Genomic DNA, 13467 nt, shown 5'->3' with positions numbered 1-13467 from the left:
CCTATACAGTCACAACAGCAGATGGCGCCAAATAACGAGCCAGATGGCCGCAGGGATGGCGAACCCGCCGAGCCAGACACGGTGAAACTAAAGCACGGAGATTGTGTGTGTGCCGTCTGGAGCACAACTCTGGGGGAGAAGGGTGTAAAATCGACAATGGCGGGCGCCCAGAAAGCTCAGTTGGTAGAGCGAGTGCCCATCAGACAGACACACACACACACACACACACACACACAAAGACACACACACACGTCTCCCCCCCCCCCCCTTCCATGTCTTCAGCTGTCCTGCCATTAAAAAAGGGGTAAAATGGCCCAAAAAGTATTTACATTTAATTGTATTTTTGTTAGAATTTCTTTTTAAAAAGAGTTTTTTGCCGTTGTAAGCCTTTATTTGTACAGGACAGCTTAGACTTGAAAGGGGGGGGGGGGGGGGAGGGGAGGGGAATGACTTGCAGCAAAGGTGTGTGTGTGCAGCTGTGTCGAGGAGTAAACCCCTTTATGTGGGCGCCCGCTCTACCTAGTGAGCTAACCAGGCGCCCTATATCCAGGTCTCACTTGTGAATGAGATCTAAGTAAGTAAGTAAGCAAGTAAGCAAGCAAGCAAGCAAGCAAGCACGTAAGTAAGCACGTAAGCAAGCAAGCAAGCAAGTAAGTAAGCAAGCAAGCAAGCAAGCACGTAAGCAAGCAAGCAAGCAAGCAAGTAAGCAAGTAAGCAAGCAAGCAAGCAAGCACGTAAGCACGTAAGCAAGCAAGCAAGCAAGCAGGTAAGCAAGTAAGCAAGCAAGCAAGTAAGCAAGTAAGTAAGCACGTAAGCAAGTAAGCAAGCAAGCAAGTAAGTAAGCACGTAAGCAAGCAAGCAAGCAAGCACGTAAGCAAGTAAGCAAGCAAGCAAGTAAGCAAGTAAGTAAGTAAGCAAGCAAGTAAGCAAGTAAGCAAGCAAGCAAGCAAGTAAGCAAGTAAGCAAGCAAGTAAGCAAGTAAGCAAGCAAGCAAGTAAGCAAGAAAAGTATCCTATTTTTTTTTATAGAAAGCATTGACAAGTATTTGAATCCTCGTTGCAGTCCTAATCTTGGCTCCACTACTGGTTCACGGATGTGTTTTTAATTGAACAACCGGTTTTAACCGGTTTAGACTCCTGCAGACGTTGAACAGGAAGAAGAGCCGAGAGGAAACTATTCACACGGGGACAAGCATGTCGAGAAGTGGAGTGGATATTCAGGAAGTTGTACTTCTTGTAAAAAGGTGGAATCCTTCCCTGAGCTGCTTCACTTACCGGACGTGTTTACACGAGACATTTTTTTTTAGTTTGACTCAGCTCTTATCTGGAAAGATAACAGAGTCTGTGTCACAATGAATGAACTAGAGCTGCAAAGGCTCATTGATTAGTCATCACATTTTAAATTAATTGCCAACTACAGTGGCTAGAACACGTTTACACCCCCAGGGTAAAGTTGATTAAAAAGAGGAATAAAAATCCATCTTTTGGAAATTGATCTTAATGTCTTAAGTCAAAGATTTAGGAAAATCCCACCTTTAAGGACACCAATTTTATTTGGGAATGAATAATGTATCATAAATAAATAAATGTTCTTCCTTAAAATACAGGGTCATAAGTATACACCCCCCTATGTTAAAATACAGGGTCATAAGTATACACCCCCCTATGTTAAAATACAGGGCATAAGTATACACCCCCTATGTTAAAATACAGGGGCATAAGTATACACCCCCTATGTTAAAATACAGGGGCATAAGTATACACCCCCCTATGTTAAAATACAGGGGCATAAGTATACACCCCCTATGTTAAAATACAGGGGGCATAAGTATATACCCCCCTATGTTAAAATACAGGGGGCATAAGTATACACCCCCCTATGTTAAAATACAGGGGCATAAGTATACACCCCCCTATGTTAAAATACAGGGGCATAAGTATACACCCCCCTATGTTAAAATACAGGGGGCATAAGTAGGTGTATACTTATGCCCCTGTATTTTAAGGAAGAACAATTATTTTGATACATTATTCATTCACAAAGAAAATTGGTGTCCTTAATCCATAGATGAATCAACGATTAATTGCAGCTCTACAACGAACGGCTCTAAAAAGTACCATGGCGATCTTGAATCCGGCGCCACGCGGCCCGAGCATGTTGCCCAGCGGCACCCGGCAGTCCTCCAGGATGACGTTGGCGGTGGACGAGGCTCGGATGCCCAGCTTGTCTTCCTTCTTCCCCAGAGAAAGCCCCGGGTGTGGCATGGGGATCAGGAAGGCGCTGATGCCCTGCACACACACACACACAACACACAACACACACACACACACACAACACACACACATAGAAAAAAACATTGAGGAAATAAAATACACATAAAAGGTGTGAGAGGATCCCCATGGTTACAGTGACATTGCTCAATAGGACTCTTTGTTTTGCTTCAGTAATAATGTGTTGAGTCACTAGGGTTTGGCACCATTTGCTAGGCTGCGTCTGAAATTCTACATCAACTTGCTGTTTAGTAGGAAAAACAGTATGTGAGATTTTTAAGTACCGTATTTTTCGGACTATAAGTCGCTCCAGAGTATAAGTCGCATCAGTCGCACTGTTGCTTGCTCTGGAGGAAACTACTGGAACTGTTGGGTCCTTGTGGATTCTGGAGTGTGGTCTAGACCTGCTCTATCTGTAAAGGGTCTTGAGATAACTCTTGTTGTGATTTGATACTATAAATAAAATTGAATCAGTCAAAAACTGTGTCATGAAGAGAGAAAAAAAAAAAACATAAGTCGCACTGGACTATAATTCGCATTTATTTAGAAATTTTCTAAAAATCCAAGACCAAGAACAGACATTTAATCTGGAAAGTCGGTGTCCGGTATGTTAACGTAACACATCGGCAGTTATTCAGTTATTTATTATTTGCATAATCTGCATACAAACCCTTTATCTTTCTTACTATGTTATTTATGTATATAGTTGCTCTCAGGACTGCACCACGTCCTCCCCCCCCATCCCCTTATTTCATCTTCGTCTACACTACTTACATTTTATATTTTGTGCTGACACTGTAAAGGTGTTGCTTCAATCTCGTTGCATAGGTACTGCACCTGTGTATAATGATAATAAAGGCTTTCTATTCCATTATCCAGCTACACAAGACCATAGCTGGGAAGCTAAATAGGCAAAATTAACACAACAAGCCAGAGAGTCCAACAAGCAAGTTACCGGTAAGCACATTTTTTTTTTAGGGTACAGGAGCAGCTACAAGCCTAGAGCGCCCTCTCAAGGCTGTAGACGGTAACGTTTTCAGTATAAATTAACATTTAAAAACATGTTAAATTTTGATATATGAGTCGCACCCGACTACTATAAATCGCAGAACCAGCCAAACTATTAAAAAAAAAAAAGTGTGACTTATAGTCCGGAAAATACAGTACGTCAAAAACCTCAATATGAAACTAATAAAACCAGAAATCTACAACGATATTTTCCCACTCCTGTTGAGTTTCTTTAACCCCCCGATGTCGCAAAGTAGGAGCCCCCCGACATTTTATTTATTTAAATTTTTTTAAATTATTTTTTTATTTATGTTTTTACTTCTTTTGGGGAGTGGGTTGTCTTTCATATTTTTGAAGGGAATAAATCTTTTCTATACATTGACACACACAGAGAGACACAGAGACAGACAGACAGACAGAGACAGAGACACAGACTGACAGACAGAGACAGAGAGACACAGACAGACAGACAGACACAGACTGACAGACAGAGAGACACAGACAGACAGACAGAGAGAGACACAGACAGACAGACAGAGAGACACAGACAGACAGACAGAGACAGAGAGACACAGACAGACAGACAGACAGAGACAGAGACACAGACTGACAGACAGAGACAGAGAGACACAGACAGACACAGACAGACAGAGACAGAGACTGACAGACAGAGACAGAGAGACACAGACAGACAGAGAGAGAGACACAGACAGACAGACAGAGAGACACAGACAGACAGAGACACAGACTGACAGACAGAGACAGAGAGACACAGACAGACAGACAGAGACACAGACAGACAGACAGAGAGAGAGACACAGACAGACAGACAGACAGAGACACAGACAGAGAGAGAGACACACACAGACAGACAGAGAGACAGAGAGAGACACACACAGAGACAGAGAGACACAGACAGACAGACAGACAGACACAGACAGAGACACAGACAGACAGACAGAGAGAGAGAGACAGAGAGAGACAAGTCTCCGCCTATGCGTCTTGCCTTGTGTTTGAGTTTCTTGTCCGTTGTGGCGAACACGACGGTGGCGGAGGCGTCCCAGCTGTTGGTGATCCAGGCTTTGGTCCCGTTCAGCACCCACTCGTCTCCGTCCTGCCGGGCGACCGTGGAGGCCGCGCCCGCGTCGCTGCCGTTACCTGCAGTTCACATTAAAAGACAAAAAAATAGGTCCAGGGTGCTCAGGAAGTTGAGTCAGATGTTTGAAAGTGCTCTTTGGGGTCGGGAGCTCAATTAAGTATAGGGGGGAAAAAAATAGGTAAATCCAAGGCACTCTTCCTGAAAATTATTTAAAAAAAAAATATTTAACTGGCTATTTAAAGCTGCAGTAGGGAGTTCTGAGAAACGTGGACTTAGCCTAAAAATTTGAACAAGCCCACCTTACAGGTCCCTCCCCCTTGCTCTCTGCTGCGCTACAGCTCCTCCCCCACAGCGGGGCCTGCCGTGAACGCGCAGGCTAGTAAGCAGTACCACCGATGCTTTCCACATCCTCATGGACAATACAGGGGATTTACTCTGAGGAGGGTATAGCTTATGTAAAAAATGTTTACATAAGCTATTATTTCAATAAAAGGGTTTAAAATGATTTTTTATGTAATCGCTCATTTGTGAGAACAAAAGTAGCACTTTACACAGTACATCACTAAATTACCTTTTGGATCTAAACTTCAGTAGGAATGATGAATCAGTGAGGAAGCTCAATAAGCCAAGGAATAACAACATCTTAGAAATATGTCTTAGGTTTTATTTTGCATATGGGTAAAATAAATCAGCTTTTTTTGCAAAGTACTCCTGCACAAGGAAATACTGAACATTTGATTTGGACTGAAAGACGATTCCTTCACGTGCCTCTGTGTCTGGGGCCATGTCTGACCTGTTGAAGGAGCATAAAGAATTTGATTTACAAATCAAATCTGAGGGGGAAGAAAACGTGTTTAAAAAATAATCAAAAGTAGAAGTCTGCCTTGCCAAACGATGATGGGGACAGCGCACAATTAAAGTAGTTTAACCAGAGCTACATTTATGTGATCGACAAAAAAAACATTTTGGCTCACTAAATGTAGGCATCGAAACAATATTACTTATACTGAGGGTGAAGGAGTTAGCAAGTAAAGTTAATCTTCACCTGCTACAACATTCCTGCCGTGCTACAAGCTAACAAGCTAAATGTTAGACTTAGCAACAAGCTACGGAGTAAACTGAGATTTGCGCTATCACCAGTGTACTGAAAGTGTGCTGTAACCATCGATATCTTAGTTGTGTAGTCTTAAAAAATGAAACAAATCAAGCAGGGACACTTACATGTCAAGCAGAAATGTGGCTAACGCTAGCTCTGAATCCGTGTTGACTCCTTTCAGGAGGCGTAGCTCCCTCCACCTCTGAAAAGCCGCTTCGATGTTGACCCTCGTTTTATTTCGGGCTCGGTTTAATTCTTTCTTTTTAGCTCGCTCTCTCGTCATCGGTCTTCTTCTGTTTGCCGTCTTTGTTTTCTGAGCAGGTGTCACTCGAGAAATTGGCAGTTTTCCTGAAAAGTTGTTTCTCCGCGATTAGCACAGCTGCAGTGCACTGGCAATCTTGAGCTTGAACGATGGTACGCGCTGTGCGGGGGAGGGGTATGAGCAGCGCGTACACGAGAGTGATTGACACTGCTAAGACAGTCTCCTGGCTCTGATTGGCTGTTCTGACCGGGAGCGGTGTATTTCTGCAAGTGGCAGTAGGAGCACAGAGAGGAGCCACAGGAGCTTGATATTTTCACAGATTATCTGTCTCATATTCTACGGTCAGGACATAGTGACAGTTTTAACAAATATGTAAAAAATACATTTTTACAAAAGTTACCTACTGAAGCTTTAATAAGAGAAAAATTAAAAAAGACAAAAAGGGAGAAGCAACCCATAGTTGCACAGCAGCACACACAGCCTTCTTTAAAAAGAACCTTTATTTAAGGTTGAGGACTTAAACTAGTTTCAGTTTGATGGATTTGGAATACACGCGTTGTAAAAAAGCCTTTAGGATATAATCACTAGGTCAGTCTGGGTCTGGGTCACTAGGTTAGTCCGGGTCACTAGGTTAGTCTGGGTCTGGGTCACTAGGTCAGCCCGGGTCACTAGGTCAGCCCGGGTCACTAGGTCAGCCCGGGTCACTAGGTTAGCCCGGGTCACTAGGTTAGTCTGGGTCTGGGTCACTAGGTTAGCCCGGGTCACCAGGTTAGCCCGGGTCACCAGGTTAGTCCGGGTCACCAGGTTAGTCCGGGTCACCAGGTTAGTCTGGGTCTGGGTCACCAGGTTAGTCCGGGTCACCAGGTTAGTCTGGGTCTGGGTCACTAGGTTAGTCCGGGTCACCAGGTTAGTCTGGGTCTGGGTCACTAGGTTAGTCTGGGTCTGGGTCACCAGGGTTTCTGGGTCTGGGTCACTAGGTTAGTCTGGGTCACTAGGTTAGTCTGGGTCTGGGTCACTAGGTTAGTCCGGGTCACCAGGTTAGTCTGGGTGGGTCACTAGGTTAGTCCGGGTCACCAGGTTAGTCTGGGTCTGGGTCACTAGGTTAGTCCGGGTCACCAGGTTAGCCTGGCGGCTGCTAGCTCTGCCTGCACGCCGCTGCGACTCAGTGGCTACCGAGCAAGGTAATTGCTAACAGACACCACTGCGACCAATTAATTACATTGGCCGAGTTTTTATATATATATATATATATAATATATATATATATATATATATATATATATATATATATTATATATATATATCTCTCTCTCTCTCTCTCTCTCTCTCTCTCAGACCTTAAAATCCTTCATCGGTCGCGCTCTGGTGACAACGGTCCAAAATGATGAAGAAATAATAACTACCACAAAAGACGGATTTATTTATTTATTCATTTATTTAACCTCTGGGCTAAATAAATGGGCAAATTGAATTTTTTAAAATTGAAAAACGTGACATTTTCTCGGGGAGGACGCTTACACCCTCCGCCAAACACGTGCACTTACGCCATCTGCAAAGCTTGGGGGGGGAACACTGTAAGCGGGAACGTGGACGTGACACGCCGCCAGTGGACACGCACCATGATTATGTCTCTTACGTCACATCTGTCAGTGGCGCGTACGCGTGTGCGCGAGGTGTGTTTACCTGGCTCACTGAGGGCGAAGCAGCCCACCTTCTCCCCGGTGGTGAACGGCGTGATCCACTGCTGTTTCTGTTCTTCTGACCCGTTCTTCAGTATCGGCCCGATGTAGAGAGACTGAGAGCAGAACAGCACAATGAACACCGGCACTCACAGAACATCAGGGCCGCAGGACATGAGGGAAATATGCAACAGCTGTTAAATATCGCAGTAACCGATAGATATTAATGCACGTAAAAAGGTTAAAATACAGTCAACCATTCAGAGGGATCTTTTAGGGCAGAGTCAGCGTGAAGTGGACCCTAGGGTGCAGGAATGGATGAGAATGTCTCAGCTACTAGGAGTGCCTCACAAATAACCGTACGTACACACCGCCACCGACTTGAGCCGCAAAAAAGCTCTGCCCCCCCGCCCCCCCCCGCCAAGGACGCTTGTCAAAAAGGACGGGGAAGCTTTTTGACGCTTTTGATGACTTAAGTGCACGTGTTTGGCGGAGGGTTTAAGCGTCCTCCCTCAAAGAAAATGTCACGTTTTTCAATTTTAAACAATTCAATTTGCCCATACATTTAGCCCCAACGTTTTCTTTGGGGTTCTTTTGGGTCTCTTAGTATTCGGTTGTGTCCCCTTTTCCGGTAAATTTGAGTTTTGACGTGGCGGCGTTCTCCGTCGGACCGGGAGAAGCTCACGCAGCCACGGCCAACACACGGACACTAGAAAGCTGTATAAATTACATATAGCATGTACAAAAGCTGTATTGCTAATTGGTCCCGGCGGGGTCTAACTGTTAGCAGTTAGCTCGTTCATTAGCCGCCGAGTCATAGCGGCGTTCAGGCAGATTTGCCTCCTCGCAGCTGAGAGACGCTCCCATTGAAAAAGGACTCCCGGTAACTTTAGACGCTGCAGTCGGAGGCGGTGTGAACGTCCGGGGAGGAGTCGTGTCAAACTGGGTTTCACAGAAATGGATCAACTGACCGCTGCAGAACAAGAAGACTATAAGAAAGGAAGTTATTCTCATGTTCCTTGGTCACTCTTGTGTTGAATTGCCCATTGTTCACTGTCTGAATAAAGCTGCAAATGATTTGAAATCCTGTGACTCGTCATCTTTAAAGTCTTCATCATCATCATCATCATCATCATCATCATCATCGTCTCCTGATCTCAACCCTCCGTCAATATTACCTGCGATAAATGAAATAGAAATTAAAGTGGTCTTGGGGTCTGCTGCTGTCAGTATTCGGCTAAAATACAAAAAAAAATGCTTGTTGAATTTAAAACAAAATGGAAAAAAAAAAAAAAAAAAAAAGGAAATAATTTCCAACTTTCTTTAAAAAGGGACAAATCAAACATTGAATATAAACAGGTAGCACTAGGCCTGAAGGATGAATCGTTTCCAAATCAAAATCGAGATTTGATAGTCTGCAATTAGACCGTAAATGTGAAATTTCTTTCTTTTTTTATCACTTTAACATGATAGTAGAAGGTGTAATATGTAGATGCTGCTGTTGAACCGAGGCGTGTCAGACATTTCGGTTTACAGGAAAGTACCGATATTTGTTTTTGATGGTTATAACTTTAGCTTTCGTGATATAATATTCTGTGTTTGACTCTTTAAATGTTCCACGCTTATTAACAGAAATCATCGCTGCATAAGAACAAAGAGACGGGGTTCAATGGCGTCTCACGTCACAATGCTCCATGAAAGGTTGTATCTGTTCCACAGTGAATAGTGTGCAATACATTAGCTAAACTTTTATTTAAAATTGCAATATCAGACAGAAAAAATTAAAAATCGCAATTATGATCCCCCCCCCCCTCCCCCAAATCGTTGAGCCCCAGACACCGAAAAAAAGAATGACATCTACATTTCAGAGTGCAGTTTTTCTGCTGATATTTTCTTTAAACTAACAGATCTCTCGGCGTCTTTCAATTCAATTTTAATTATAGTATCAATTCATAACAAGAGTTATCTGGAGACCCTTTACAGATAGACCAGGTCTAGACCACGCTCCAGAATTTACAAGGACCCAACAGGTCTAGTAGTTTCCTCCAGAGCAAGCAACAGGGCCACAGTGGAGAGGAAAAACTTCCTTTTAGGAAGAAACCTGGGACAGACCCAGGCCCAGACCCAGACCCAGGACCCAGACCCAGGACCCAGACCCAGGACCCAGGCCCAGGACCCAGGCCCAGGACCCAGGCCCAGACCCTTGGAAGGCGGTGTCTGACGACCGGTTGGGGGTTTCGAGATGTGTCGCAGCCTTTCACGATGTCTTCCCTGCGGCAGTTGACATTGCGATGACGACACAATCAACGTGTCGTGCAGCCCAGGACAGAGCATCCCCCCCCCCCCCCCCCCCCCCCCCAACGGACTGTACTCACGTTATTTACAGACACCACGACCCCCGTGCTGGCGCAGCCCCGGCTGATTCCTCCATGGCCAGACTGTACGCCAGGTAGTCCATCCCGGCTCCACCCAGCTCCTCGGGGACCTCCATGGCCATCACCCCCATCGCCCCCAAATCCTGGATCTGGAACAGCACGGATGTGTTTTTTTTTTTTTTTTTTTAAATCAGAAATATGGCATGTCGACATAATAGGCCTGCACGATTTATTGTTATAAAAATCGTGATTGATTCACCCTGGTCACAATTTAATTTTTAACCCTTGTCTTCCCGTCAAACTTGAAAAGAATCAACACTTCTGAGGCTTTTTATCTATATTTTTAACTTTTGTCCCTTTTTTTTTTTTTTTCAGTGTTTGTCCTTTTGACGTTTTCAACACTACACTACTACTAACTTATTAACTTTAGTTTTACAGTTATTTTTGGAATTTATGGTCAATAAACCTCATTTATAGGAAATTGAACCTAATGTTTGAGTTAGAAAAGCAGAAATTAGGAATGATTGAGACTAAAATTAAAGGAATGGATGTTGATGATAATCACAGACTGGAATATGTCAACTTTTACTCAATACTATTTCAACAACACTTCCATTTGTTTTACAATGCTATAAAATAGAATAAGACCCAAAATTAATGAAAGTAGAGATTTGTACTTGGCAAAGAGCGTTGGAATCAATCATGTTATTTTGGGGAGTTAAAAAGAACATTGATATAGGACAACATGAGGACAACATGAGGACAACATGGGGACAACATGAGGACAACATGAGGATAACATGAGGGCAACATGAAGACAACATGAGGACAACATGAGGGCAACATGAAGACAACATGAGGGCAACATGACGACAACATGAGGGCAACGTGAGGGCAACGTGAGGGCAACGTGAGGGCAACGTGAGGGCAACGTGAGGACAACATGAGGACAACATGAAGACAACATGAGGGCAACATGAGGGCAACGTGAGGGCAACATGAGGGCAACATGAGGGCAACATGAGGGCAACATGAGGGCGACATGAAGACAACATGAAGACAACATGAGGGCGACGTGAAGACAACATGAGGACAACATGAAGACAACGTGAGGGCAACATGAGGGCAACATGAGGACAACGTGAGGGCAACATGAGGACAACATGAGGACAACATGAGGACGACATGAAGACAACATGAAGACAACATGAGGGCGACATGAAGACAACATGAGGACAACATGAGGACAACATGAAGACAACGTGAGGGCAACATGAGGACAACGTGAGGGCAACATGAGGGCAACATGAGGGTAACATGAAGACAACATGAGGACGACATGAAGACAACATGAAGACAACATGAGGGCGACATGAAGACAACATGAGGGCGACATGAAGACAACATGAGGAAAACATGAGGGCGACGTGAAGACAACATGAGGACAACATGAAGACAACATGAGGACAACATGAGGACAACATGAGGACAACATGAAGACAACATGAGGACAACATGAAGACAACGTGAGGGCAACATGAGGACAACATGAAGACAACATGAGGACAACATGAGGGCAACATGAGGACAACGTGAGGACAACGTGAGGACAACGTGAGGGCAACATGGGGACAACATGGGGACAACATGAGGGCAACGTGAGGGTAACATGAAGACAACATGAAGACAACATGAAGACAACATGAGGGCGACATGAAGACAACATGAGGGCGACATGAAGACAACATGAGGGCGACATGAAGACAACATGAGGGCGACATGAAGACAACATGAGGGCAACATGAGGGCAACATGAGGACAACGTGAGGGCAACATGAGGGTAACATGAAGACAACATGAGGACGACATGAAGACGACATGAAGACAACATGAGGGCGACATGAAGACAACATGAGGGCGACATGAAGACAACATGAGGGCGACATGAAGACAACATGAGGGCGACATGAAGACAACATGAAGACAACGTGAGGGCAACATGAGGACAACATGAAGACAACATGAAGACAACATGAAGACAACATGAAGACAACATGAGGACAACATGAGGACAACATGAAGACAACATGAAGACAACATGAAGACAACATGAGGACAACATGAAGACAACATGAAGACAACATGAGGGCAACATGAGGGCAACATGAAGACAACATGGGGACAACATGGGGACAACATGGGGACAACATGAAGACAACATGGGGACAACATGAGGACAACATGAGGGCAACATGAAGACAACATGAAGACAACATGAGGGCAACATGAAGACAACATGAGGGCAACATGAAGACAACATGAGGGAAACATGAAGACAACATGAGGGAAACATGAGGACAACATGAGGACAACATGAAGACAACATGAAGACAACATGAAGACAACATGAAGACAACATGAAGACAACATGAAGACAACATTAGGGCAACGTGAGGATATTCTTGTACCATGGCAACCGCACTTTATAAAACCTTTATTTGACGCCACTTTACCTTCAGGCTACCTTCTGCTTGTTGTCGGTTTTTCTTGTGTTTGTTTTACTTTTATTGTAAAAAAGCTGCTGTAACAAGGACATTTCCCGCTGTGGGATGAATAAAGTATAATCTAATCTAAAACACACTGGGATCAGTTAGACATAAGCCATAAAAATGTTTGAAAAAGCAACAAAAAGACATCAAATATCTGGGCGTCAATATGGAAAGCTGAGGTTGTTCTGACCATTGTCATATGAAACACCCTGGGATGAGTTATAAGTAAACACCGTGAACATGTGAACTGAAGCCGTGTGAAGCCGTGTAGCTCCGTACCTGCTTGGCGGGGTACGCGTGCTCCCTGTCCAGCCGGGCGGCGATCGGCGCCAGCTCCCGGTCGGCGAAGTCTCTGCAGGTCTGTCTGAGGAGCTGGTGCGTCTCCGGTAGCTCGGCCAGCTGGGACAGACCGCGGCGACCAGCGAGACACACGCCGAGGGCTAAAAAGGGACAGACAACCCACTGTGGTCACTTCAATCCACTTTATGTATATAGCACGGTTTTAACAAACACAAGGTTTCAAAACAATTATACAGAATAAATCACACACACGGTTTTTAACAATAGTTTTAATGAAACAGAGAGGAGGTCTGTCTAATGTGCAGAGGAGCCCAGTCCAGAGTTTTGGGGCTGCAACGGCAAATTGCAAATCTCTCCCACCCCCCCCCCCCACGCTGGAGCCTCGCTTTAGGCACTGTGAGGAGCAGCTGGTCAGCTGACCTGAGAGATCGGCTGGGGGTGTCGGGGTGCAGCAGCTCAGAGAGGTAAGGTGGAGCAAGGCCATTTAAGGGTTAAAAAGCAAATAACAGAATTTAAAAATGAATCAAAACAACAGGTAAAGTGCAGTTGCCAAGCTAAGGAACACACACACACACACACGCGCACGCGCACGCGCACGCACACGCACACGCACACGCACACGATTGGCTGTCAGGACGAGGGGAAAACCGGAAGTGCCGATAAAGCCAAAATACAACATTGTATTACCAATATTGTGACAATAAATGCAAATTTGCGCAACTGGTGTTAATGGAGAGGAAAGTCAGCGGTGTAATGGACGAACATTTACCGTGACGTAGTAGTGTTGCACAATATTTATACAATGTTGTGGCGCACATTTGTTGTTTGT

The 13467-nt window shown here is 44.6% G+C and overlaps 1 protein-coding gene across 1 annotated transcript; it reads right to left on the bottom strand.

Moving 5' to 3' along the window:
• Positions 1 to 2072: 2072 nt before the first annotated feature.
• On the bottom strand, positions 2073 to 13122 carry acads (acyl-CoA dehydrogenase short chain). The gene is given in 7 exon segments (XM_032509108.1): positions 2073 to 2288; positions 4285 to 4436; positions 7419 to 7530; positions 9790 to 9836; positions 9839 to 9938; positions 12618 to 12778; positions 13059 to 13122. Coding segments are annotated over 7 exon segments (852 nt in total).
• Positions 13123 to 13467: the final 345 nt, after the last annotated feature.

The sequence above is a fragment of the Etheostoma spectabile genome, unplaced genomic scaffold (assembly GCF_008692095.1).
Source record: "Etheostoma spectabile isolate EspeVRDwgs_2016 unplaced genomic scaffold, UIUC_Espe_1.0 scaffold00014171, whole genome shotgun sequence".
Classification (NCBI taxonomy): Eukaryota; Metazoa; Chordata; class Actinopteri; order Perciformes; family Percidae; genus Etheostoma; species Etheostoma spectabile.
This window is presented reverse-complemented; position numbering and strand designations above follow the sequence as displayed.